We start from the raw sequence: 24,912 nt of genomic DNA, 5'->3' as shown, positions 1-24,912 counted from the left end.
GGCAAGAACACCAGGGATTTCCCAAAAAGGAAGTAATACAAAGAGAACAGGATACTTTTTCATACAAGTACATGATACAACAGGCACATATGAGGAATATGAAATGTTGGGATGACATATTCTTTAAACTCAAAACCAAAAATGTAAAATATTGCAGCTTACCAATCATTAAAAGTGGTGGCTGCATTAGTTTTCTTTTTTACATTTTTCCCCTTTTCTCACTTGGTGATCTGGCTATTAACACACCTTCTGTATTACGGTGCTCTCACTCTGGATGAACACAGCATAGACACCTTTGGTCAGCACCGTTGTCAGTCTGGGGGGAGGGGAGTGCTAGTTGCACTAGCAGATTTAGATACACTAAAAAATTGAAGCCAAATGCCAGCTTTCAGTCCAACACTTTTTTAGGCAGTTACAGAAAGTGGTTTTGTTCCTTTTGGAATAAAGGTTTTATATAAATAAACAAAAGTTGATTATTGTAAGCACCCCTATCAGTGGCAAATGGTTTGTCTCAACCCTCTAACTGCTACATTTGCAGGAGAGATTGTCCTGTTAAAAAAAAAAAAAACTTACGGGCCAGATCACCAGGTGAGTATTGGTAAGCTGCATTATAATTAAAGTGATATTTAGAAAAAAAATCCTGCCTCTAATAACAAACATTATAAAAATATATAAATCTTGCGAGCTACTCTAGAGCTACTCTGCCTTTTGGCTAAGATCAAGTGTAGTATCAACTATAGCCTTTAGGGGTGTCTCTGCTTCACAGCTATGATGTTGAGAACCACCTGTATCTATCCAAGCCATTTGGTCCTTGTGAGGTACCCTCTGCTCGGCCTTGTAGGATCATTGATTCAATTCAGCTTCACCTACTTGCTGCTTTTGGGCAAAAGGCTTAGCCCCCACAAGGAACGAGATTGCGGTCTTCCCTCCTTCCCCCCTCTCTGCATTACTACGTCCGGGCAGTAGATGCTAGAGCCTTTTTAAAGGCTATGAAAAGAGCGAAGACGTTGAGGAACCAGAAGGAAGCCATCTAAGAACACCTGAAGCGACATCCAACACCTCAACGATGGGGAAGAGCGACAAGAAGACCAGCAAGGCAAAGAAGAACCCTGTTCCAGCCAATTACTCCGAAGGGCCAGAGAATGCCGCTGCCTCAACCCCCACCTCTACCCCAGCCGGCGCCAGCCAACCAAGACCAGCCAAGCCAGACCTGCCTGCAGACAGGCTCCCAACCCTGGAGCCTTGGATGAAGCAGACAGTCCTGCTGCAGCTGAAGGGGGTGGACGGAAGAGTCCCCGACATGACCCCGGAGATCTTCAGAAAGAAGATGATCTTGGAGCAGGGGTTCAGCACAGCGGAGACGCTTTCCATGCAGACCTTCACAAAAGGTATTTTCTTCATAACTTTTGTGTCTCTTCAGGTCTGCAGAAGATACTGGGAGATGGTGAAGACCAGTGGCCCTGAATCCCCTTACCATAAGTTCATTGCGAACTGTCCCATAACACGGGACGAAAAGCGGGTGACGGTGGCCATGAGGAACCCCCATACCCAAGGAAAGGACATACCCACCTACCTCCAGAGGTTTTGCACCATGGTAAAAATCCTCGATGTCAACGGCTTCTGCATAGCTAAGTGGTCTGTGCTTTGCAAACCTAGGAAAGACCCTGCAGCCATGCTTCTTTCTGGGATCATCCGCAGAAATCCTTTTCTAACCTGGCATACCCCACAACTGTAACAGATGTGGCCATCCGGGACACATAGGTAAGGATTGTACAGAGCTTGCTTGCAAGTTCCGTAGGGTTGCAGGCCACGAGACCAAGGACTGTCCGAGGTCCAAAGCCAACCTTTGCGGATTGAGACTTCAGACACTGCCCCTAGAGGACCCGGACTTACGCCGGAGCCCCGATCCAGGGTAGAAGAAAAAAGCATTGTAAAACTAGTTGTAAAACTACCTCACCATCTAACTTTATATGAACCCCTCTTACTTTCTGCATCCCTGAAGAAGGATTAGACTATATACCAAAATGCGTTGGGTGTGAGGAGTTTTTTTTCAAGCATATATTGTGTATGGTGATAGAAACGCACTGTTTAGATATATCAATGTTTCGTTATAACCTTTTAATGTTTTTGTTTCATAAATAAAATGTATTTACTATTATAATATCCTGTATACTCTGCTACACTTTTTATATATATATGATGTAATTAAGTGCCTAAAAAGTCCACTTAGGGGAACCCCTTTTTTCTTCTATCTCAAATATTGGATGTGGCACATATCTCTAACATAGGTTAGCCATTCATCTTTTCCTTTTCCCGATCCAGGGTAAGCCATCCTCCAGTACTGGGAGGAAGCCGCCAGAAAACAAGCCAAAGAAGCCAAAGGAGCCTCGAAAGGCCACAGGTAAATCCACTCCTGCCCCCCCTGCCCCTGCCCCACCCCCTGCCTTCAGCACACCCCCACCCACCCCCTCTGTGCCGGAGGAGACCCTCCCCACCCCTCCCCCTCGCCCCGAACCTGTCCTCCCTGGAGGACTTCCCCGCCCTCCCACCTCCCACCACCCCCACCAATGGCTCAACAGGAAGCCAGAAACGGAAGTCAGAGAGCCCAACAGCAGAGGAACCCGCTACCTTCACCAAACGACTCAACAAGGTCCAGCGCGACAGCGATGGACCAGAGCCAGTAGTGGAGGAACTTGAGTCTGCGGCAGAGGAGGAAGAGGAGGAGATCATGGCCGACACCGTGGCTAAGTCCACCCTCAACCTCAACCAGATGATAGATGATGTCCTGGTGGAGCTGGCCCTAATCCAGAACACAGGACAGGCAGCTGAGGCAATGGAAGAGTCAACCCCCCCTCTGGGGAGGTAAGTCTGGCCCCTTGCTGACTAGACCTCATACCCTTTTTCATTATGGCTGAGATCTCCATCTTTTTTATTAATGTGAGGAGTATCAAGGATACATCTAGAAGGCAAGTGGTGCTGACCTTTCTTTCTACTCAGCAGAGTGATGTCTACATGCTCCAGGAGTGCGCCCTTCCTCCCTTGAGGGGGTACATTCATTTGACCTCCCAGTGGACCCTTGGTCCCTCCTACTGGTCCGGGGGTGGTGATTGTAAGTCTGCAGGGGTAGCCATTCTTGTCAGGGGTGGGCACTTTACGGTTGACTCTATCCATGAGTTAGGCTCATCAACGTGTACGCCCCCCAGATAAAAATGCGCAACTGGAACTTTTCCAGACCCTGAGGACCCAACTCGTCACCACCAGAACAGTAGTGATCGTCGGTGATTTTAACTGTCCGATCGAGGAAGATGGGCGCAGCTCCAGCATGTACGCAAAACTTGATGCTACTTCTAGGCTGCTCAAGGGGATGATCTCAGAGGCCTCCTTGCAGGACGCTGTGGAATCCATAGGGAAAGGTACTGTGAACTTCGTGGTGCCGACCTGACCTTGAATTTGTGAAAGTTAAGCTGCGCAGCTTCTTTCAGGCAAGGGGATGCCAGTAAGTGTGTGCCAGGAAGAGGGAACTCAGGAGACTGCAACGTCAGTTGCAGTCCCTGCAGGACCTTCATCACTGCGGCTGGGACATTAGGCAGGACCTGGAGGACACTAAGAAGAGCCTGAAAGGACACTTCGAGGAAGAATCCAGGCACGTTGTCTTCTGTTCCAAGGTAGAGAATCTTGAGAAAGGTGAGAAGTGTAATTCTTTCTTTTTCAGGAAACTTCACTCAGGACACACACCCTTGTCACACCCCAAAAGGGGAAGGAGGCTGTGATGCAAGTGGTCAGCGACTACTACACCAACCTCTACTCCCCGAAAGAAACAGACACACAGGTGGCCGACAGGTTCCTGTCAGGTATCTCTAACCAAATTGATCCTGCAGGTTCATCAGCCGTCAACGCCCCCTTGGTGTTGGAGGAGCTGCACTCTGCCGCTAAATCCTTTAGGCGAGGCAGGATCCCGGGCTGCGATGGTCTCCCAGTTGAGCTCTATGTAGCACTGTGGGATCTCGTGAGCCCGGACCTGCTCGAGCTGTACGAGGAGATAGTGGTGGAGGGCAGAATGCCTCCGTCACTGAGGGAGGGGATGATCACGATTTTGTGTAAACGGAAGGGGGAGAGATCGGATTTGAAAAAATGGCATACGACCTCTCTTCTGAACGTGGACTACAAAATCCTTGCCAAGGTTTTAGCCAACAGGCTGAAGTCTGTCATCAGACAGATCATCCACCTGGATCAGACTAGTGACATTCCTGGTCACAGGATTGCGGACAGCCACGCGCTTGTCCGGGACACGGTCCAGTACATTCATGGTCGCCATGTGCACGCGGCCCTAGTCAGTCTTGACCAGGAGAAGGCCTTTGACTGTGTCTCCCACGAGTTTATGTGCAGAGCTCTGCGCAGGTTTGGTCTTGGGGAAATGTTTTGTTCGTATGTGAATATAATGTACAATGACATTTGTAGTTTGGTGTTGGTAAATGGCTGGAAAACTGACCCCTTTCCAATTCGGTCTGGGGTCAGACAAGGCTGTCCTCTCTCACCTTTTTGTTTGTTGTGTAGAACTCTTCGCCCAAAGCATCAGACTGAACCCAGAGATCAGAGAGATCACCGCACCAGGACCGGACAGACGGGAGGTCAAGTGCTCACTCTACATGGACGATGTGACCAGGCATGTACTGGCCATTGGGACTACAGGGAGTTTCCCGGTGGGCCGATGGCTCAGTGGGCCGATTTCAGTGACAGTGGACCGCTGCCTCCCTCCAGTCCTCTGTCCCCCCCCCCCGCAGTGCTCACCTCCTCTCCCTGGCTAGTTATGCAGCGCGCCTGAATACAGACATGATGCTCAGGAGTCAACACTTAGAAGCTCATCATACGATCTGGAAGGAGGGCGGCCTCACTTTCCTGCCTAATCTTGTTCCATTGGGGGGGGGGCGCCAAACTGATGCTATGCCCAAGGTGAAATAATGTCTAGCTTCCCCACTGATACTGCCTATAAGAGAAATAATGTAAAACGGCTAATAGCTAGTGGGGGGGGGGCTTGGGTGGCAAGCCGGCATGGGAGAGACCTGTCAAAGTGGGCCAGTCTGGGTGAAGTCCAGGGCCAAATTTTTGTCCCAGTCCAGCCCTGGATGTGACGGTGTTCTGTGCTGATCGGCGCTCCATTGACACACTCGCCCAGACCTGTGAGGACTTCGGCCAAGCTTCAGGGGCAAAGGTCAACTGCGGGAAGTCAGAGGTCATGCTCTTCGGAAAGCGGTTCCTGCCTTTTTCTGCACCCAATCCTTTCAGCATCAAAGTGGTCTTCATCAAAATTCTTGAGGTCTGGTATGGAGCTGAGGGTGCAGCCCTGAAGTCCTGGGAGGAGAGACGGGCCAAGATGAGACAAAAGTTTGGTCTTTGTAGCCTCAGAGAACTCACTATCAAAGGTAAAACACTGGTGCCCCGCAGCGAGATTCTCCCTGTGTTGCAGTACCTCGCCCAGGCCTGGCCCCACCGGGTTAACACCTGCAAGGCCATCACCAGGGCAGTGTTTCACTTCATCTGGAGCTCCAAAATGGACAGAGTGAAGCGGATGGTTATGTTCAAGGAACCCCTCAAGGGCGTGCCTGACATTGCCACTCTACTGAGGGTGTTCTTTGCCTGTAATTGCATCCACAGGACTTTGGTTGACAGAACTGTAGACTCTGATGGTAACTCCATGTCCCGTTTCTTCCTCCTGCCTCTTTGGAGGTCCCTTGGATGGGACAAATTGGACAGCTCCATCCCCTACAACTGGGACACCCCTTGGTACTACTTGGACACTTTCAAGTTCATTAAGGAGCGGGGGCTGCGTGGAATAAAGCCCGACTTGTGGAAGCCAAAAACTATCCACAAGTTGATTAGAGCATCTAACCTTGTTGAGACTGTTCCAGGCCTCCCTTCAGCCACTTGCAAAGTGGTCTGGAGGAATGTTTCTTCAAAGAGACTCACCAACAGGCACAAAGATCTGGCATAGATGGCAATCCAAGGGGGATTGCCACTCAGGACATTCATGCATGCCAGAAACCTGTGTAGATACAGGCACTGCCCTTTTTACATCATCCAGGAGGAAACTGCTTTGCATGTTTTTTTGGGAGTGCCCCAGTGGCGGAATTACCGGGGTTGCAACAGTCGCAGTTGCGACAGGGCCCGGCATTCCGCCACTGTGGGGGGGGCCCAGCGGGGTTGCTCTTCACAGCGCACTGAGGCTGAGCGTGTCTCTCATCTAACAGCAGAGAGACACCGGCATTGTTTGTTTTATTTCCCTCTCCGCGTGTCCTCTCTCTCGCACGGCATGACAGGACACACAGCTGATCTCCCCCCTCCCCTCTCCTGTGTGCTCCGCGGGCAGTCAAGTGTGAAGCTAAGGAGCTCACATTTCCCACAGAGCACAGAGAGGGGAGGGGGGAGATCAGCTGTGTGTCCTGTCATGCCGTGCGAGAGAGAGGACACACGGAGAGGGAAATAAAACAAACAATGCCGGTGTCTCTCTGCTCTTAGATGAGAGACACAGGCGTACAGCAGAGCGGACCGAAGCCGCCTCCCCCTCCTTTCTGGTTATGGAGGGGGAGGAGGAGGAGGAGGAGTCCGAGGGAGAACGCTGTTCTGAGGTCTGTAAAGTTTGTATTTAAATAGACATGTGCTGGGGGGAACACTATGGGGTGGGGGTCTGCACTGAGGGGGGTCTGCATTGATGAGGTGGGGGTCTGCACTGAGTTGGGTCTGCATTGATGAGGTGGGGGTCTGCATTGATGAGGTGGGGGTCTGCACTGAGGGGGGTCTGCATTTATGGGGTGGGGGTCTGCACTGAGGAGGGTCTGCATTGATAGAGGGAGGGGGGTCTGCACTGAGTGGGGTCTGCATTGATGGGGGGTCTGCACTGAGGGGGGGTGTGCTGATGGAGGGGGGTGGTCTGCAATGAGGGGGGGTGGTCTGCATTGTGGGGGGCCTGCAATGATGGAGGGGGGTCTGTAATGAGAGTGGGTGTGAACTGATGGAGGGGGGGTCTGCAATGAGGAAGGGGAGGTCTGCACTAATGGAGGGGGGTCTGTACTGAGGGGGGGTGTGAACTGATGGAGGGGGGTCTGCAATGAGGGAGGGGAGGTCTGCACTGATGGAGGGGGGGTCTGTACTGAGGGGGGATGTGAACTGATGGAGGGGGGGTCTGCACTGATGGAGGGGAGGTCTGCACTGATAGAGGGGGGTCTGCAATGATGGAGGGGAGGTCTGCACTGATGGAGGGGGGTCTACACTGGGGTCTATAGTGATAGATGAGGGTCTGCACTGAGGGGGATCTATACTGATAGATGGGGGTCTGCACTAAGGGGGTCTACACTGATAGATGGGAGTCTATGCTGATAGGGGGGGCTATACTGATAGATGGGGGGTCTGCAATGAGGGGGGCTATACTGATGGATGGGGTCTGTACTTAGTGAGGAGGATTTATACTGCGAGAGGGGGGTCTGTACTTAGTGGGGGGTCTATACTGAGAGGGGGGTCTGCAGTTAGTGGAGGGGGGCTATAGTTGGTGGAGGGGGGTGACACCAATTTTTTCCTCATCGGATGACACCAACCCTAGTGATGCCACTGGAGAGACACGCTCTCCGCTCAGAGCCGTGCTGTCCAGAGAAGACAGAGGACTCTGATAGAGGACTCTGATGGGCACTGATAGGGGGCACTGATAAGATTTACTGATGAGCACTGAAGGGGAGGCACTGATAGGGGACACCGATGGGAGGCACTGATAGGGGACACCGATGGGAGGCACTGATAGGGGACACTGATGGGCACTGAAGGGAGGCACTGATAGGGGGCACTGATGGGAGGCACTGGTGGGCAATATTAGGAGGCACTGATGGGGGGCACTGAGAAGGCACTAGGGGGCACTGATAGGGGGCACCGATGGGAGGCACTGATAGGATTTACTGATGAGCATTGATAGGGGGCACCGATGGGAGGCACCAATGGGATTTACTGATGAGCACTGAAGGGAGGCACTGATAGGGGGAACTAAGAAGGCACTGATAGGGGCACTGATAGGAGGCACTGAAAGGGGGCACTGATAGGCTGCACTGATAGGAGGCATTGATGGGCATTGATGAGCACTGATAGGCAGAACTCATAGGCTGCACGGATGGGCACTGAGGAACACTGATAGGCAGAACTAAGGCTGTATTGATGGGCACTGATGGGCAGTATTGAAGAGTACCGATAGGTGGCATGGATGGATGCTGCAATAATGAGCACTGATAGGTGGGTGCTGATAGGCAGATTTTATGGGCACTAATAGGCAGCATTAATGAGCACTGATAGGTAACACTTGTAGGCGGCATTGATGGGCACTGATAGGTGGCATTGATAGGCACTGATACATGGCACTGATGATTGGGGCACTGATTATCAGTGTAAACAATTTACTGACATTCTTGACAGTTAATGGCAGTCCTTTCCTCACACAGACATAGCACGGGAGGAAAGGGCTGCGGATAACCGGCAAGTCTGTTTACATGTGATCAGCTGACACCACATGGTAAAGGGCCACTGTGATTGCGCTGGATGCACGTCCCAGGGGGCATGCGGGAAGCACGGTTTTGGGAGGGTGTCCATGGATACCCTCCCAAAATTTGAAGCCTGGAGCTCAGATGGAAAGGGGGGAGGGTCCATCATTGTTTCTTGCACCGGGGCCCTGAAGGTTCTAGTTACACCTCTGGAGTGCCCCTTTGCACAGGACCTGTTGAGGGTCTTGGAACCAGAACTTAAAGACTTTGTACCGCAGACTGCAATCACACACTTTGGTGTGTTGAACGGACTCTTCTGTGGAACTCACTCACAGGAGGACATTGACAGTGCCTGGCGGGTGCTGTGTTGCTTTAAGGACACTGTATGGTGCGCCAGAAAGCGCCTCATCCACCAGCAGGAGAGGATGTCCATCGAGGACTGTCGCAGACTGGTCCACAGTCTACTCAGAGACTATTACTTGATGGACTTTAAGGAAGAAGAGGAGGTCTGAAGATTTCCTCTCCCCCCTGTATCCTTTGGCAGTTCAATAAAGCTTCGGGCCTGTGAACTCTTTTTTCCTCCCCTTCCCCACCTCCCCCCCCCATCACACCCGTTGCCAGTTGAATGCAATTTTGACAGTATGACTTGACATTTTGTGACATGTTTTTGAAATAATGCTTTCAGGGTAATGCGGCGTCATGCATGATGTGATGTTTCGGGGTACCATTACTCTGCGCAACATATCAGGGATCATACCGCAGAATGAATGTAATTATTCGTATGCTTGGAACTGTATTGTTATGTAGTGTATTTTATGCGCTGCGTCGCAGTACAGAGTGGAATGTACCCTGTTGAAGTATTTGTTTTTTTGTATATTTTCTTGAAAAATAAAGTATACATTTCAACCAAAAAAACAAATTGAAGCCAAATGCCAGCTTTCAGTCCAACACTTTTTTAGGCAGTTACAAAAGTGGTTTTGTTTCCTTTGGAATAAAGGTTTTATATAAATAAACAAAAGTTGATTATTGTAAGCACCCCTGTCAGTGGCAAATGGTTTATCTCAACCCTCTAACTGCTACATTTGCAGGACAGATTGTCCTGTTAAAAAAAAAAAAAAAAAACTTACGGGCCAGATCACCAGGTGAGAGAGTATCTGTGAGAAAAATCCACAGGGTCTCACGTTTAGAGTCAAATATATTTTTATTGTATTTAACAGAGTAAAAACAATAGTACAAAAGTAATGATCTGATGTTCTGTACATTTCAACAATACAATATTGGATTCTTATCAAATACAAATCTGTATATCCCTTAGTGTGGCATGCGAGCGTACTCGCCTATCCATCCAAAGGCACGGAGAACTATAGTGTATTGCATAACAGATCTATAGAGAATGGGGGATTAGACATCTGAGTAACGGTCATTCAAATATAGGGTAAGAAGAAGGGGGGAAAAGAGGAAAGAGAGACATAAAGGAAGTGAAGGGGGAAGAGGGGGATAGGAAAAATGGGGGGGGAGGGGAGGTTAGGGAAGGTTGAGCAGGCCCCTACACAACAGGTTGGGGAGGTAAGGCCCAGGATAAACTCTGGGTTAGCTATGAGGTGTCAGCATCGCCTTCAGGGAAGCAGAGGTAGAATATTCTATCCAGATAAGCCAGAGGGCTTTAAATTTGTCAAAGGTGTCATTGTCTAAGGCTATCATTTCCTCCATGCGCATGATATCGTTGACCGCTGAGACCCAGACGGATAGAGGTGGGGTGGTAGTGGTCTTCCAGAAAAGAGGAATAAGTTGTCTGGCAGCTGATAAAAAGAAGCGCAGCAAGGTACGTTTTTGGGAGGCTATGGAGCCCGGGAGCATTGATAATAGCGCTATCTCTGGGGATGGTGTCGTTGGTCGATCATATAGAGTGCTGTATATGGTGAAAACCTGAGACCAGAGGGGCTGTATGGCTGTGCAATCCCACCATATATGGAGGTAATTTCCTTCAACAGAACCGCATCTCCAGCAAGATGAAGGTACGGACGTGAAGATTAGGGATGAGCTTCCAGTTCGAGTCGAACTCAAGTTCGACTCGAACATTGGCTGTTCGCAAGTTCGCCGAACAGCGAACAATTTGGGGTGTTTGCGGCAAATTCGAATGCCGCAGAACACCCTTTAAAAGTCTATGGGAGAAATCAAAAGTGCTAATTTTAAAGGCTTAGATGCAAGTTATTGTCATAAAAAGTGTTTGGTGACCCGGGTCCTGCCCCAGGGGACATGGATCAATGCAAAAAAAAGTTTTAAAAACGGCCGTTTTTTCAGGAGCAGTGATTTTAATAATGCTTAAAGTCAAACAATAAAAGTGTAATATCCTAATATCCCTTTAAATTTCGTACCTGGGGGGTGTCTATGGTATGCCTGTAAAGGGGCGCATGTTTCCCGTGTTTAGAACAGTCTGACAGCAAAATGACATTTCGAAGGAAAAAAACCCATTTAAAACTACCCGCGGCTATTGCATTGCCGACAATACACATAGAAGTTCATTGATAAAAACGGCATGGGAATTCCCCACAGGGAAACCCTGAACCAAAATTTAAAAAAAAAATGACGTGGGAGTCCCCCTAAATTCCATACCAGGCCCTTCAGGTCTGGTATGGATTTTAAGGGGAACCCCGCGCCAAAAAAAAAAAAAACAGCGTGGGGTCCCCCCAAAAATCCATACCAGACTCTTATCCGAGAACGCAACCTGGGAGGCCACAGGAAAAGAGGGGGGGACGAGAGTGCGCCCCCCCTCCTGAACCGTACCAGGCCACATGCCCTCAACATTGGGAGGGTGCTTTGGGGTAGCCCCCCAAAACACCTTGTCCCCATGTTGATGAGGACAAGGGCCTCATCCCCACAACCCTGGCCGGTGGTTGTGGGGGTCTGTGGGCGGGGGGCTTATCGGAATCTGGAAGCCCCCTTTAACAAGGGGACCCCCAGATCCCGGCCCCCCCTGTGTGAAATGGTAAGGGGGTACTTACCCCTACCATTTCACTAAAAAACTGTCAAAAATGTTAAAAATGACAAGAGACAGTTTTTGACAATTCCTTTATTTAAATGCTTCTTCTTTCTTCTATCTTCCTTCATCTTCTTCTGGTTCTTCTGGCTCTTCTGGTTCTTCCTCCAGCGTTCTCGTCCAGCATCTCCTCCGCGGCGTCTTTTATCTTCTTCTCCTCGGGCCGCTCCGCACCCATGGCATGGGGGGAGGCTCCCGCTCTTCTCTTCATCTTCTTCTTCATCCTCTTCTCTTCTTCCTTCTTCTCTTCTTCTCTTCTTCATTTTCTTCTCCGGGCCGCTCCGCATCCATGTTGGCATGGAGGGAGGCTCCCGCTGTGTGACGGCGTCTCCTCGTCTGACGGTTCTTAAATGACAGGGGGCGGGGCCACCCGGTGACCCCGCCCCCTCTGACACACGGGACATGACGGGACTTCCCTGTGGCATTCCCCGTGACGTCACAGGGAAGTCCCGTCAAGTCACCGTGCGTCAGAGAGGGCGGGGTCACCGGGTGGCCCCGCCCCCCGTTATTTAAGAACCGTCAAACGAGGAGACGCCGTCACACAGCGGGAGCCTCCCTCCATGCCAGCATGGGTGCGGAGCGGCCTGGAGAAGAAAATGAAGAAGAGAAGAAGAGAAGAAGGAAGAAGAGAAGAGGATGAAGAAGAAGATGAAGAGAAGAGCGGGAGCCCCCCCCCCATGCCATGGGTGCGGAGCGGCCCGAGGAGAAGAAGATAGAAGACGCCGCGGAGGAGATGCTGGACGAGAACGCCGGAGGAAGAACCCGAAGAGCCAGAAGAACCAGAAGAAGAAGAAGATGAAGGAAGATAGAAGAAAGAAGAAGCATTTAAATAAAGGAATAGTCAAAAACTGTCTCTTGTCATTTTTAACATTTTTGACAGTTTTTTAGTGAAATGGTAGGGGTAAGTACCACCTTACCATTTCACACGGGGGGGGCCGGGATCTGGGGGTCCCCTTGTTAAAGGGGGCTTCCAGATTCCGATAAGCCCCCCACCCGCAGACCCCCACAACCACCGGCCAGGGTTGTGGGGATGAGGCCCTTGTCCTCATCAACATGGGGACAAGGTGTTTTGAGGGGCTACCCCAAAGCACCCTCCCAATGTTGAGGGCATGTGGCCTGGTACGGTTCAGGAGGGGGGGGGCCGCACTCTCGTCCCCCCCTCTTTTCCTGCGGCCTGCCAGGTTGCGATAAGGGTCTGGTATGGATTTTTGGGGGGACCCCACGCCGTTTTTTTTTTTTTTTTTGGCACGGGGTTCCCCTTAAAATCCATACCAGACCTGAAGGGTCTGGTATGGAATTTAGGGGGAACCCCACGTCCTTTTTTTTTTTAAATTTTGGCTGGGGTTCACCTTAATATCCATACCAGACCTGAAGGGCCTGGTATGGAATTTAGGGGGACTCCCATGTCATTTTTTTTTTTTAATTTTGGTTCGGGGTTTCCCTGTGGGAATGCCATTTTTATCAATGAACTTCTATGTGTATTGTCAGCAATGCAATAGCCACGGGTAGTTTTAAATGGGTTTTTTCCTTCGAAATGTCATTTTGCTGTCAGACTGTTCTAAACACGGGACACATGCGCCCCTTTACAGGCATACTATAGACACCCCCCAGCTACGAAATTTAAAGGGATATTACACTTTTATTGTTTGACTTTAAGCAACAAGCGGGTGAAGATCTTGGCGGACAAGATGGGTGAACTAGAGATACTGTTGTACAAGGAGTATTTGGATTTTGTGGGAATTTCAGAGACCTGGTTCAACAGCTCTCATGATTGGCTGGCAAAAATTCAAGGGTATACCCTATACCGCAAGGACAGAGAGGGTAAAAAAGGGGGAGGGGTATGCCTATATATCAAGAATAATGTACAAGTGAATGTGAGAGATGACATCACTGAGGGGGCTAGGGAGGAGGTGGAATCTTTATGGGTAGAGCTCCAAAGGGATGAAGCTAAGGGGAAAATAATACTGGGAGTATGCTATAGGCCCCCTAACCTGAGGGAGGAAGTGGAGACGGATCTCCTATCACAAATTGGATTAGCAGCAAGGATGGGAAGTGTTATCATAATGGGGGATTTTAATTATCCAGACATAGACTGGGCGGAGGGAACCGCGCATTCATTTAAGGCTCGCCAGTTCCTTAGTGTCTTGCAGGACAATTTTATGGGTCAGATGGTAGACGCACCAACTAGAAATAAAACATTACTAGATCTACTGATTACCAACAATACAGACCTGATAACAGATGTGGAAATACGGGGCAATTTAGGTAACAGCGATCACAGGTCAATTCGTTTCAGTATAAATCACACAAATAGGAGACATGAAGGGAACACAAAGACACTGAATTTCAAAAGAGCCAATTTCCCTAAACTACAAACCTTGCTAAAAGGCATAAATTGGGATAAAATATTAGGAACAAAGAATACGGAGGAGAGATGGGTTTGCTTTAAGAGCATATTAAATAAGGGCATTAGCCAATGTATCCCATTGGGTAATAAATTTAAAAGAGTGAACAAACATCCTGGATGGCTTAACTCCAATGTAAAAATGCATATAAAAGCAAAGGAGAAGGCCTTCAAAAAATACAAGGTTGAGGGATCATCCACAGCATTCAGAATTTATAAAGAATGCAATAAGAAATGTAAGGGTGCAATTAGGTTGGCTAAGATAGAACATGAAAGACACATAGCGGAGGAGAGCAAAAAAAATCCCAAGCAATGGCATGCAATGCCAAGCTGCTGCTAATAAAGCAAACAGAATATTGGCATGCATTAAAAGGGGGATCAACTGCAGAGATAAAACGATAATTCTCCCGCTCTACAAGACTCTGGTCCGCCCGCACCTGGAGTATGCTGTCCAGTTCTGGGCACCAGTCCTCAGGAGGGACGTACTGGAAATGGAGCGAGTACAAAGAAGGGCAACAAAGCTAATAAAGGGTCTGGAGGATCTTAGTTATGAGGAAAGGTTGCGAGCACTGAACTTATTCTCTCTGGAGAAGAGACGCTTGAGAGGGGATATGATTTCAATTTACAAATACTGTACTGGTGACCCCACAATAGGGATAAAACTTTTTCGCAGAAGAGAGTTTAATAAGACTCGTGGCCACTCATTACAATTAGAAGAAAAGCGGTTTAACCTTAAACTACGTAGAGGGTTCTTTACTGTAAGAGCGGCAAGGATGTGGAATTCCCTTCCACAGGCGGTGGTCTCAGCGGGGAGCATTGATAGCTTTGACCGCATTGACCGCAATATACATGGATATGTAATGTAATACTGACACATAATCACACACATAGGTTGGACTTGATGGACTTGTGTCTTTTTTCAACCTCACCTACTATGTAACTATGTAATTATTAAAATCACTGCTCCTGAAAAAACGGCCGTTTTTAAAACTTTTTTTTGCATTGATCCATGTCCCCTGGGGCAGGACCCGGGTCCCCAAACACTTCTTATGACAATAACTTGCATTTAAGACTTTAAAATTAGCACTTTTGATTATTCATGTTCGTGTCCCATAGACTATAACGGTGTTCGCATGTTCGAGCGAACTTTTTCCTGTTCGCATGTTCTGGTGCGAACCGAACAGGGGGGTGTTCGGCTCATCCCTAGTGAAGATTTTATTAAGAGATTGAGGATCCCTGTACCACCTAGATAGGAGTTTAAAATTCTTCTCCTGGGTATAACATGAGATTTGGGTCTCACGTTTAGATAGATCTCTCACAATATTGGATCCTCTCCATGATGGCTTAAAGCACTCGATGCCCCAAAATTTAAGACCAGAGGGGTCTTGATTGTATTTCAATTTAAAATGTAAAGAAACATTGTGGTCTTTGAAACCAATCTTTATGTTATAGATATTTTCCAATATTGAGAGAAATCTATCTAAATGTGAGACCCAGTGGATTTTTCTCACAGTTAATCTCTCACCGAGAGGCCTCAATATAGAATTGGGTAATAATTGTTTCATTAGCGATGCGGAAACAATGTATATCATTATTACTTCTTCTTATTATTTTTAAATATAATTTTATCTAATTTAATTTTTAATATTTTAATATTTCTAATTTGGTCATGGTTTATATTTGGTTCCTGAATACCAGTTCTCTAAGCTCTTTGTTATAGAACTTAAGCTAGCTGTAGCAATGTAGGTTATAATCATATAATATAAAGATATTTTAATAAGCTATAGCCCAATATGCATCTTTATGAGATTTGTATCTATAGTAGCAGCAATGGGTCGCAGCTTTGCGGGTTTGATGAACCTATTCGTTTGAACTATTTCTAACGAGATGGCTATCAGTATAATAGGATTAATTTGACTAAAAGTATCAAGATTAGAAGGGTCGTTGTTGATATATACTATATGGTAAATTGCGACTCACATAAGCTACATGATTATATACCTTATGAACCAACATTCCATGATGATTTTATCGTTGCAATGAATTTGTCTAGTCCATTATGTTATATATTTATATATATATATATATATATATATATAACATAATGGACTAGACAAATTCATTGCAACGATAAAATCATCATGGAATATGAAATATGCATGATATATATATATATATATATATATATATATATATATGCATATTTTTACACTATATTTAATTTTATATTATACATATTTTTATAATTTTTAGTTGCCTACCAGGTATAAATATGGAATTTAGGTATTCCGATTCGTATTAATTGATATTTGCAACAATTAATTTTAAATCAGTATTTTTCTGTTATCATTATTATGATTTTAATTACCTGGATGCAATCTGCATAGTATCTCATGATTTCTAATTAGATGTTATTTATGTTATCTTTTCCGAATTGCCACTGTAAAATGGTGATTATGTTGCTAAAGCAGGTTATGCGATAGAAACGTGAAAACATATACAGACAATGTGCAAACATGTGGAGGTGTGTTTTGCGGTTATGCATATAAACTGACTTTGTGACTGTAATACTGGAGCGAGTTGTGCTGCTTGTCTAGCGAGAGTGGACATCTGTCCCATATGCAGCATTAGTTTCAGTGCAGTGTTCGAGCGGCGGGAGGAGTCAGTTTCATTCTAATCAGATGGAAAGTTTGTGTGCCCGCTCTGTTTAAATGGTGTCGGCTTACTGTGGAGATCACACACTTTGACAAAGTCGGAAGTGACGAAACGCGTCAGTGGCGTGCTCTCCACGATACCTGGAAGTGATGTTTGCGGGTCAATGTCAGCTGAGAAACCAGAAAGTAACCAAGCGCGGCGGCTATCGTTGACGCAGGGGTTTCCTACTTGCTGGCAGTCGGCGGCAATGCTACTGTGTGCATTTATGCTTCTTATGTCATTTTATCTTGTACGTTTATTCTGTAAGGGGGTCGCTATAATGGTTTAATAAAACGGTTTAAATGGGATTACGCTATGTGAATTTTAATTTTTTCACATGACCCTGGTATATTGGAACTGCTCCTACCCTACATACCACAGATAAGCAGTGGATGTCCTTGAGGAGTTTTGGATGCTTGAGTTTACCAATTTTCTGGTGAGTTTATCCCCAAAGGGGAGAGTCTCTATTTACGTGGTGACAAGCTTGGGGTTTGGTGCATGGATTAATGAACTTTTTTTCACCTTAAGAAAATTAGCGTCTTTCTCACTTGAAACCACTTCAATGGACTGTTTAATTCATTCATTTATTATATTAATTTGTTTGCACAAGAAATTGTATATAAATGTCATAAGAAATTTATATTGACATAAGCGCTGCTATGATGTTTTAAAATTGAATTTTTTTAAATTTTTTATTTTCATCATTTGTTTTACATATTTGCTTTATTTTTAGTAGCTGCTGTTTAGGATTTAAAGACTATAAGCTGTAATATAGACACCTAAACTGACAGGCCGGGCAAGGAGAGCATTAATCAGAGAAGCAGCCAAGAGGCACATGGAAACTCTGGAGGAGCTGCAGAGATCCACAGCTCAGGTGGGAGAATCTGTCCACAGGACAACTATTAGCAAATCTGCCCTTTATGGAAGAGTGGCAAGAAGAAAGCCATTGTTGAAAGAAATCCATAAGATGTCCTGTTTGCACTTTGCGAGAAACCATGTGGGGGACACAGCAAACATGTGGAAGAAGGTGCTCTGATCAGATGAGACCAAAATTGAACTTTTTGGCCTAAAAGAAAAATGCTATGTGTGGTGGAAAACTAACTCTGCACATCACCCTGAACACACCATCCCCACCATGAAACATGGTGGTGGCAGCATCATGTTGTGGGGATGCTTTTCTTAAGCAGGGACAGGGAAGCTGGTCAGAGTTGATGGGAAGATGGATGGAGCCAAATATCGGGCATTCTTAGAAGAAAACCTGTTAGTCTGTAAAAGACTTGAGACTGGGGTGGAGGTTCACCTTCCAGCAGGACAACGACCCTAAACATACAGCCAGAGCTACAATGGAATGGTTTAGATCAAAGCATATTTATGTGTTAAAATGGCCCAGTCAAAGTCCAGACCTAAATCCAATTGAGAATCTGTGGCAAGACTTCAAAATTGCTATTCAGAGATGCTCTCCATCCAATCTGATAGAGCTTGGGCTATTTTCCAAAGAAGAATGGGTAAAAATTTCACTCTCTAGATGTGCAAAGCAGGTAGAGACATCCCCAAAACGACTTACAGCTGTAATTGCTGCGGAAGGTGGTTCTACAAAGTATTGACCCAGGGTGGCTGAATACAAACACATTTCACATATTTATTTGTAAAACATTTTGAAAACCATTTTCCTTCCACTTCACAATTATGTGTCACTTTGTGTTGGTCTATCACACAAAATCCCAATAAAATACATTTACGTTTTTGGTTGTAACATGACAACATTTGGAAAATTTCAAGGGGTGTGAATACTTTTTCAAGGCACTGTACATGTGCAGTGTTTTTTTTCCCCAGAGAATAGGTGCAGGAACTCCCCCCCTTCTAAGTCACTTTGGGGGTTATTTACTAAAGAAAAATCCACTTTGCACTGCAAGTGCACTTGGAAGTAAAGTCGCTGTAGATCCGAGGGGGACATGCAAGGAAAATAAAAAACAGCATTTTAGCTTGCACATGATTGGATGATAAAATCAGCAGAGCTTCCCCTCATTTCAGATCTACCCTTTAGATTTAGAGTGACTTGCAGTGCAAAGTGGATTTGCCTTTCGTAAACCCCGTTTGTGTCTCTGCCCCCTACTCACCTCTGAGCACTGACCCTTGGTTCCGCTCCACTACCTACCTCTGAGTACTGACCCTTGGTTCTGCTCCCCTACCTACCTCTGAGCACCGACCCTTGGTTTCACCCCCTACCTAGCTCCCAGTATGGCCCCTTTTAGAGAATATAGAGCCAAGTATCAATTTGTAAATAAGTCAATAAGTAAGCCAAGTAATTTGTATGGAATTTGGTAATGATAACAAAAAAAGCAATAAAATAGATCCCCTGAAGCCAGCAGTAACAGACCCCCACCAGCAACAGATCTCTCAGCAGCCAGCATCAATAGACTTTTCAGAAGCCAGCAACAGTAGATCCTCCCTAAACAGTAGATCCCTTCCAGCAACAATTGAACCCCCAGTAACAAAAGATCCTCCACCAGCAACAATAGATTGCCATACAAAAATAGATCCCCTCCAGCAACAATAGATACCCCAGCAGCCAGCATCAGTAGACCCTCCATCACACCCCAGCACCCCTTGCCATCGCATACATTTAGTATTGCCAGTGCCGGAACTGCGTTCCCCCGTGTTCCCGCTGAAAAAATGCCCTGTACATACTGTATGTGTTCATACGAAACTACGCTAATCATCTAGCGAAGCACGTTGACGTCACAGCAGTCATGTGGCGCCAGCTTACGATATGCCCCATTCAAACTGAATCGCAGGATAGGAGATGCTGGCTTTACAACCACCCAGTCTGTACATGGCTTTCAACTAACGCCGCAAGTTCTGTGTACCCAGCGGCCCCACTTTGAAAGGACAGGATTGTCCCACCGCATGAGAGCCGTTATGAAGGTACTGACATGGTAGGATTTCGATCCGTGCTGGGACCGAAAGGGACACAACCATGACAATGTACAGGGTGGTAACATATTGAAGCCATTCCTCTCCCTCCTCTTTTCCCTTGAATCACTAAGACAGTGCAATAAATAATCTGTCTGAGTGTTCAATCAAAGGACAGCCAGAAATATCCACTATTATTGTGGGCAAAATATGCACAAACACAACCTTGTAGTTGCAGTCCGCTGATCGTTACACATCCGCTGTTTTGCGATTTATTTCCTTGGATACTGTTCACATCTTTTGGACTTGAAACACTGCTACATTTATTATTTGCAGGACATTTGCCAACCAGCTGGGGTACTCCTACTATTAATATTACACTGATCGTCACGTTGAAGGATAATCTAACAGTGATTAATGATATACCAGCTGGGACTATACCATGACTATGGCAAAAACATGATAGCTATCATACTAGACTAAGATAATCCACAATTCAAGGACCTATATCCGTTTAACCCAGCGGTAGTGTCTCAACCACTAATCAGCTAGTATTGTTCACTTTGTTTTTCCCTACATTAACCAACAGGCCATTTTTTTGATTCAATGGTTTTTACCACCAATTTCTTGAGATCCCCCGGGGGCCATCCGCAGTGAAACTGTAATATATTTCCTTTTTAATACCAGAATTCGGGACTTTTTTCCCGTTTCTCTTTTTTTACATGCCCTTGTTGCATCGATGCGAGTTAATCGCATATCAATTTCACTGCGAATGGTAGGCTGCTGCCTGGACTTCCCGTGTTTTGGTTTTTGATTGTTTTTGTGTATTGTCTTGTATATGTGTTTTTTTCCTTCTTTTTTTCTGAATGTGCCCACAGAATCATCCTTCTCTGGGGAATCTCTCCTTCTTGAGAGAACCTTAAGAAGTTTGCTGTATGAAGTTTTACCAATATTAACAGTTGCATTTTAAATCTATGTAGTGTGTGCCCGAAGTGGGACCAATAAATTTTGTAATTTTATAGAACCATACCTAGATCTAGACTTTTTGTTGCAGAAGTAGCCGCTTTCTGATCCTGGTAGGAATACCAGGATTTCTTTTTATATGTATGTGTTCATAGCCTGGAGATATAGATCTTAGGCACGAAGGAGCATTCTCTTCTGTCCATTATTTACAAACTCAACTGAGAATGTGGCTAGGTATACCCTCAACGTTTATAAAATAATCAAAGTTTTATACTAGCAATACTTACTTTTCAACTTCATTTCAAAATAATTTACCAGCTGATGCATGGTTGAGTCCCCAAACATATAGAAGAACCTTCCCTTCATGCAAGCATTTAGTTGTTCAACTTCATGGTAGGTCTGCATGTTGCAAGTCTTCGGGTACCAGATATTGTTCATAACATATCCACTGGGGTATTCTAATTTCCCTCCCGTTTTGCATTTCTCTTTTGTCTCTAAACTTGAATCTGACAAAAATATAATATACATATTTGCATTAATAATATAACCATTACTTTTGCATTGCATCACAGCTAATAAATTAATTGTATAACCATTCAATTATAGAGACCATTTGCATCTGTGATCATCTCAACAAAAAGTGACTAGAACAAATCATGGATATGTTATGCACTTATTTGCAACAAGCAGATGTAATAGTTTGCAAAATTGTCAGATGATTGAATGGGAAATAGTTTTTTTTTTTTTTTTACATATGTACAATATTTGTTTTACAAACAATAATATGTGTGTAGCACCCTTGTCCCCAACAGGGGCTACAAGTAAATTTTGCTTTGCTGGTTTGTAGCTAATCTGACTGATTTGTAGTCTTATGCCGTGTACACATGGGTGGACTTTTCGGCATCAAAGGTCCGACGGTCTTTCCGACGGACTTTCGACGGACTTTTGACAGACTTCCGACAGACTTTCGAAGGAACGGACTTGCCTACACACGATCACACCAAAGTCCGACGAATTCGTGCGTGATGACGTATGACTGGACTAAAATAAGGAAGTTGATAGCCAGTAGCCAATAGCTGCCCTAGTGTCGGTTTTCGTCCGTCGGATTAGCATACAAACGAGCTGATTTTTCGACCGGACTCGAGTCCATCGGAAAGATTTGAAACATGTTTCAAATCTAAAGTCCGTCTGATTTTCGCCCCAATAAGTCCGCTGCAGGTCCGATGAAGCCCACACACGGTCGGATTGTCCAACGGATTCGTCCCGTCGGACCAGTCCGGTCAAAAAGTCTGCCCGTGTGTACACGGCATTAGTGATCATTTGGGTTTTCTGTGTTTCTGGTTTAGCTGTGTTTCCTCCCTTCTGTTATTAGGTTGAGTTACAGTGAACCTAGGTTATGAATATGCATACTTTTCTCAGCCAATCAAACTGGCCACTGAGCATGCTGGAAAATAGTATACATTTTTGGGAAGGTCGAGTGATAAGGGTCCTTTATGGGGTAAGGTGACAAGATTTTTAAAATTAAATCCGAGGACATTTTTTTTTTTTTTTTTACTGGCAAATGGTAAACTATTATATAAGCATATTTTCCTCAAATTATATATGAAGTGTATGTGGTATGTGTTTATGGAATGATTGTATGATATATACGTTATTTCTCACATTTCGTCCATGAGATAAAAAAAAGATACTTCTCAGAATTTTTTGGGATATGACTATTAAATGTTAAGAAGATAAGATAGAGAAAAAACTTTTCAATGCATATTTTGTATTTTATTCTTACCAAAGAATTTTGGTTTAACAATAACAATATAATTTAACAATTCAGAAAAGTAAAAGATTGCATGGTAACAACACAAAGGATACATTCGAGCATAAATAATCAAATAATAATAGCTAATAGCGTGATGTACAGAGTGCAGAGTTCAGGGGTGTGTCATGTACAGAGTTCAGGGGTGCATGGTGTACAGAGTTCAGGGGTGTGCGATGTACAGACTGCAGAGTTCAGGAGTGCACAACGTTACAGAGTGTAGAGTTCAGGGGTGCGCTATGTACAGAATTCAAGCATGCACAACATTAAGAGTGCAGAGTTCAAGGGTGCGCTATATACAGAGTTCAGGAATGCCCTACGTATAATAGTGCACTACGTATACAGTGCAGAGATCAAGAGTGTGCTACATACACAGTACAGAGATCAGAAATGCGCTATGTACACAGTGCAGAGATCAGGAGTGCACTGTGTACACTGTGCAGAGATTAGGAATGTGGTACATACACAATGCAGAGATCAGGAGCATGCTACGTACACACAGTGCAGAGATCAGGAATGCTCTATGTACACAGTACATAGAACAGGAGTGTGCTACGTACACAGTGCAAAGATCAGTAGTGTGCTACGTAAACAGCGCAGAGATCAGGAATGCGCTACGTACACAGTGCAGAGATCAGGAGTGCGCTACGTACACAATGCAGAGATCAGGAGTGTGCTACATACAGAGTTCAGGAGCACGCTATGTACACAGTGCAGAGTTCATGAGCACGCTATGTACACAGTGCAGGGTTCAGGAGCACGCTATGTACACAGCGCAGAGTTCAGGAGTGCACTATGTACAGAGTGTAGCATTCAAGCATGCACAACATTAAGAGTGCAGAGTTCAAGGGTGCGCTATATACAGAGTTCAGGAGTGCCCTACGTATAATAGTGCACTACGTATACAGTTCAGAGATCAAGAGTGTGCTACATACACAGTACAGAGATCAGAAATGCGCTATGTACACAGTGCAGAGATCAGGAGTGCACTATGTACACTGTGCAGAGATTAGGAATGTGGTAGGTACACAGTGCAGAGATCAGGAGCATGCTACGTACACACAGTGCAGAGATCAGAAATGCTCTATGTACACAGTACATAGAACAGGAGTGTGCTACGTACACAGTGCAAAGATCAGTAGTGTGCTACGTAAACAGCGCAGAGATCAGGAATGCGCTACGTACACAGTGCAGAGATCAGGAGTGCGCTACGTACACAATGCAGAGATCAGGAGTGTGCTACGTACACAGTGCAGAGATCAGGAGTGTGCTACATACAGAGTTCAGGAGCACGCTATGTACACAGTGCAGAGTTCAGGAGCACGCTATGTACACAGTGCAGGGTTCAGGAGCACGCTATGTACACAGCGCAGAGTTCAGGAGCGCACTATGTACAGAGTGTAGCATTCAGACATGCACTACATAGAGTGCGGAGTTGCGAATTAGCTGATTCTCTTGAAAAGATTGCATTTGGTGATGGTACTGACCACCAAACTCAATATGGGGTATAATTTATACTAACATTACAAGAGAGAGATAGTACAGAGAGAAAGTTAACATTACATTACAGGTGGCTGAGCCCATTTAGTGTAATTGCAGCCCATGTGCAATGTACAGCCTGTCACTGACATGAATAGTGGTACGCTGCTGTACCCATGAGAGGGATGGATGGAGGAAGGGATGGAGGGAGGGAGAGATGAATGGATAGAGGGAGGAAAGGATGGAGTGATGAAAGGAGGGATGGATGGATCGAAGAAGGAATGGATGGGGGGATGGAGGGATGAATGGAGAGAGGAATGGATGGAGGGATGGATGGAGGGAGGAATGAAGGGAGGGAGGGAAAGAGGAAAGGAAGGAGGGAGGGATGGAGGAATGGATGCATGGATGGAAGGAGGGATGGATGGGGGGATGGATGAATGGAGGGAGGGATAAAACACACAGATATCCTGTCCTGGTGCTGCTCTTCTAACTTTCTGTATCACACACTGTGAAAACAGCCTCTGCTCTCTCATTGCTGGCAGAAGCTGTTTCTTTAGACTCACGGGCTCACTGCAGAGCCTGAGAAATGATCCGTCTGCCTCTTGTAATCCATCCTCTATAGCAGGCTGTGTTCTCTCCACTTCTCTCCTGTTCCCCCTCCTATCGATTTGCCGGCACCTCCTCCTGATACACCTTAGCTTTAAAGTCAAATCAGGCAGGCTGAGGAAGACGGCGGGTACAATGCTTTCTCATTGGAAGCAGCAGAGAGGCTGTATATTAATCCGCCTCTGAAATCAGGCTGCCGGGTCTAACTAAAGATCATCGGCCTATGTGGCTGGAGCAGCTGTATCCCTTTACAGGAAAAAAAAAGTCCCCAGACTTCTGGCATCAATAGAGGATGTGCAGGTACAAAGAAAAAAATAGTGACATACGCAAGTAGTGGCATCTGAATTTTTGGGGTTCTATGAGGGTGCTCAAAGAATTTTTGGGGGTGCTTAAGCAAACCCAAGCACCCACCTGGTGCCGCCACTGCCGGGGACAAAACCAGGACAGACTTGGTCCAGGGACAGTGTCCTCAATTCGGGGATTGTCCCCAGAAACT

The 24,912-nt window shown here is 45.9% G+C and overlaps 1 protein-coding gene across 2 annotated transcripts in view; it reads right to left on the bottom strand.

Moving 5' to 3' along the window:
- The window catches only part of LOC141145233 (NXPE family member 4-like), a 136,119-nt gene that overhangs the window by 7,386 nt on the left and 103,821 nt on the right, over positions 1-24,912 (bottom strand). For both annotated transcript variants that reach the window (XM_073631742.1, XM_073631743.1), the window contains exon 5: positions 20,809-21,027. In XM_073631742.1, coding sequence (XP_073487843.1) covers positions 20,809-21,027 — 219 coding nt within the window. The remainder of the gene's footprint in view (positions 1-20,808; positions 21,028-24,912) is intronic.

This window comes from Aquarana catesbeiana, linkage group LG05, assembly GCF_042186555.1.
Source record: "Aquarana catesbeiana isolate 2022-GZ linkage group LG05, ASM4218655v1, whole genome shotgun sequence".
In the NCBI taxonomy this organism is placed as follows: Eukaryota; Metazoa; Chordata; class Amphibia; order Anura; family Ranidae; genus Aquarana; species Aquarana catesbeiana.
The sequence above is the reverse complement of the archived record's forward strand: the minus strand, read 5'-3'. Positions and strand labels throughout refer to the sequence as shown.